The following is a 710-nucleotide window of genomic DNA, read 5'->3' as shown; positions in this document are numbered from 1 at the left end:
CCCCCACCGCCAGACCCCGTGTTCTGGGCGGGGGGACTGGAGCCGACGTGCTCATGGCGGCATTGCAGGCTGTTGACCTGGGGCTGCGCGAGGTGGGAGGTTTTCAGAGGGCTGAAGGGTAATGGCGTGTTGTTTCCCGCAGAGACGACTCGGCTGAAGTGGATGTTTACAACCCAGCGAAGAACGAATGGGATAAAATCCCGGCCATGCTTCAGGTAGGAGCTCTCGCCCCACGGGATGCTGCCCGCGGTGGAAATGGGCTTTATCCTGGTTGGGAGCAGGGGTGCGCCGGGGGTTACAGCCCCTCGCACGTGGAGCGTGTGTAAGCGATTCGCAGTCACCCGGAAGAGCAAGTCGTGGGCGCTGGCTGTGTAGCCGGGCGTTCAGCCCAGCGTGTGAGAGCCAGGCGACGCGCGAGGGCTCTGCCTGCTCCTGGCGTCCGGGCAGCGCCGGAAATGGGCTTTATCCTGGTTGGGAGCAGGGGTGCGCCGGGGGTTACAGCCCCTCGCACGTGGAGCGTGTGTAAGCGATTCGCAGTCACCCGGAAGAGCAAGTCGTGGGCGCTGGCTGTGTAGCCGGGCGTTCAGCCCAGCGTGTGAGAGCCAGGCGACGCGCGAGGGCTCTGCCTGCTCCTGGCGTCCGGGCAGCGCCGGTTCCGGGCCAGAGCTGGCGGGTGCTGAGCCCTGGCCACGCCGCCAGCTGCAGGGAAG

The 710-nt window shown here is 66.6% G+C and overlaps 1 protein-coding gene across 1 annotated transcript in view; it reads left to right on the top strand.

Annotated features, from left to right (window-relative positions):
- The window catches only part of KLHL21 (kelch-like family member 21), a gene marked incomplete at its 5' end in the record, with an annotated part of 3,709 nt that overhangs the window by 2,502 nt on the left and 497 nt on the right, over nt 1-710 (top strand). The window contains one exon of the mRNA XM_010142155.1: nt 143-215. Within this exon, the coding sequence (XP_010140457.1) occupies nt 143-215 (73 nt within the window). The remainder of the gene's footprint in view (nt 1-142; nt 216-710) is intronic.

The sequence above is a fragment of the Buceros rhinoceros genome, unplaced genomic scaffold (genome assembly GCF_000710305.1).
Source record: "Buceros rhinoceros silvestris isolate BGI_N320 unplaced genomic scaffold, ASM71030v1 scaffold40118, whole genome shotgun sequence".
In the NCBI taxonomy this organism is placed as follows: domain Eukaryota; kingdom Metazoa; phylum Chordata; class Aves; order Bucerotiformes; family Bucerotidae; genus Buceros; species Buceros rhinoceros.
Note: the sequence above shows the minus strand (reverse complement) of the source record. Positions and strands in the feature narration are given on the sequence as shown.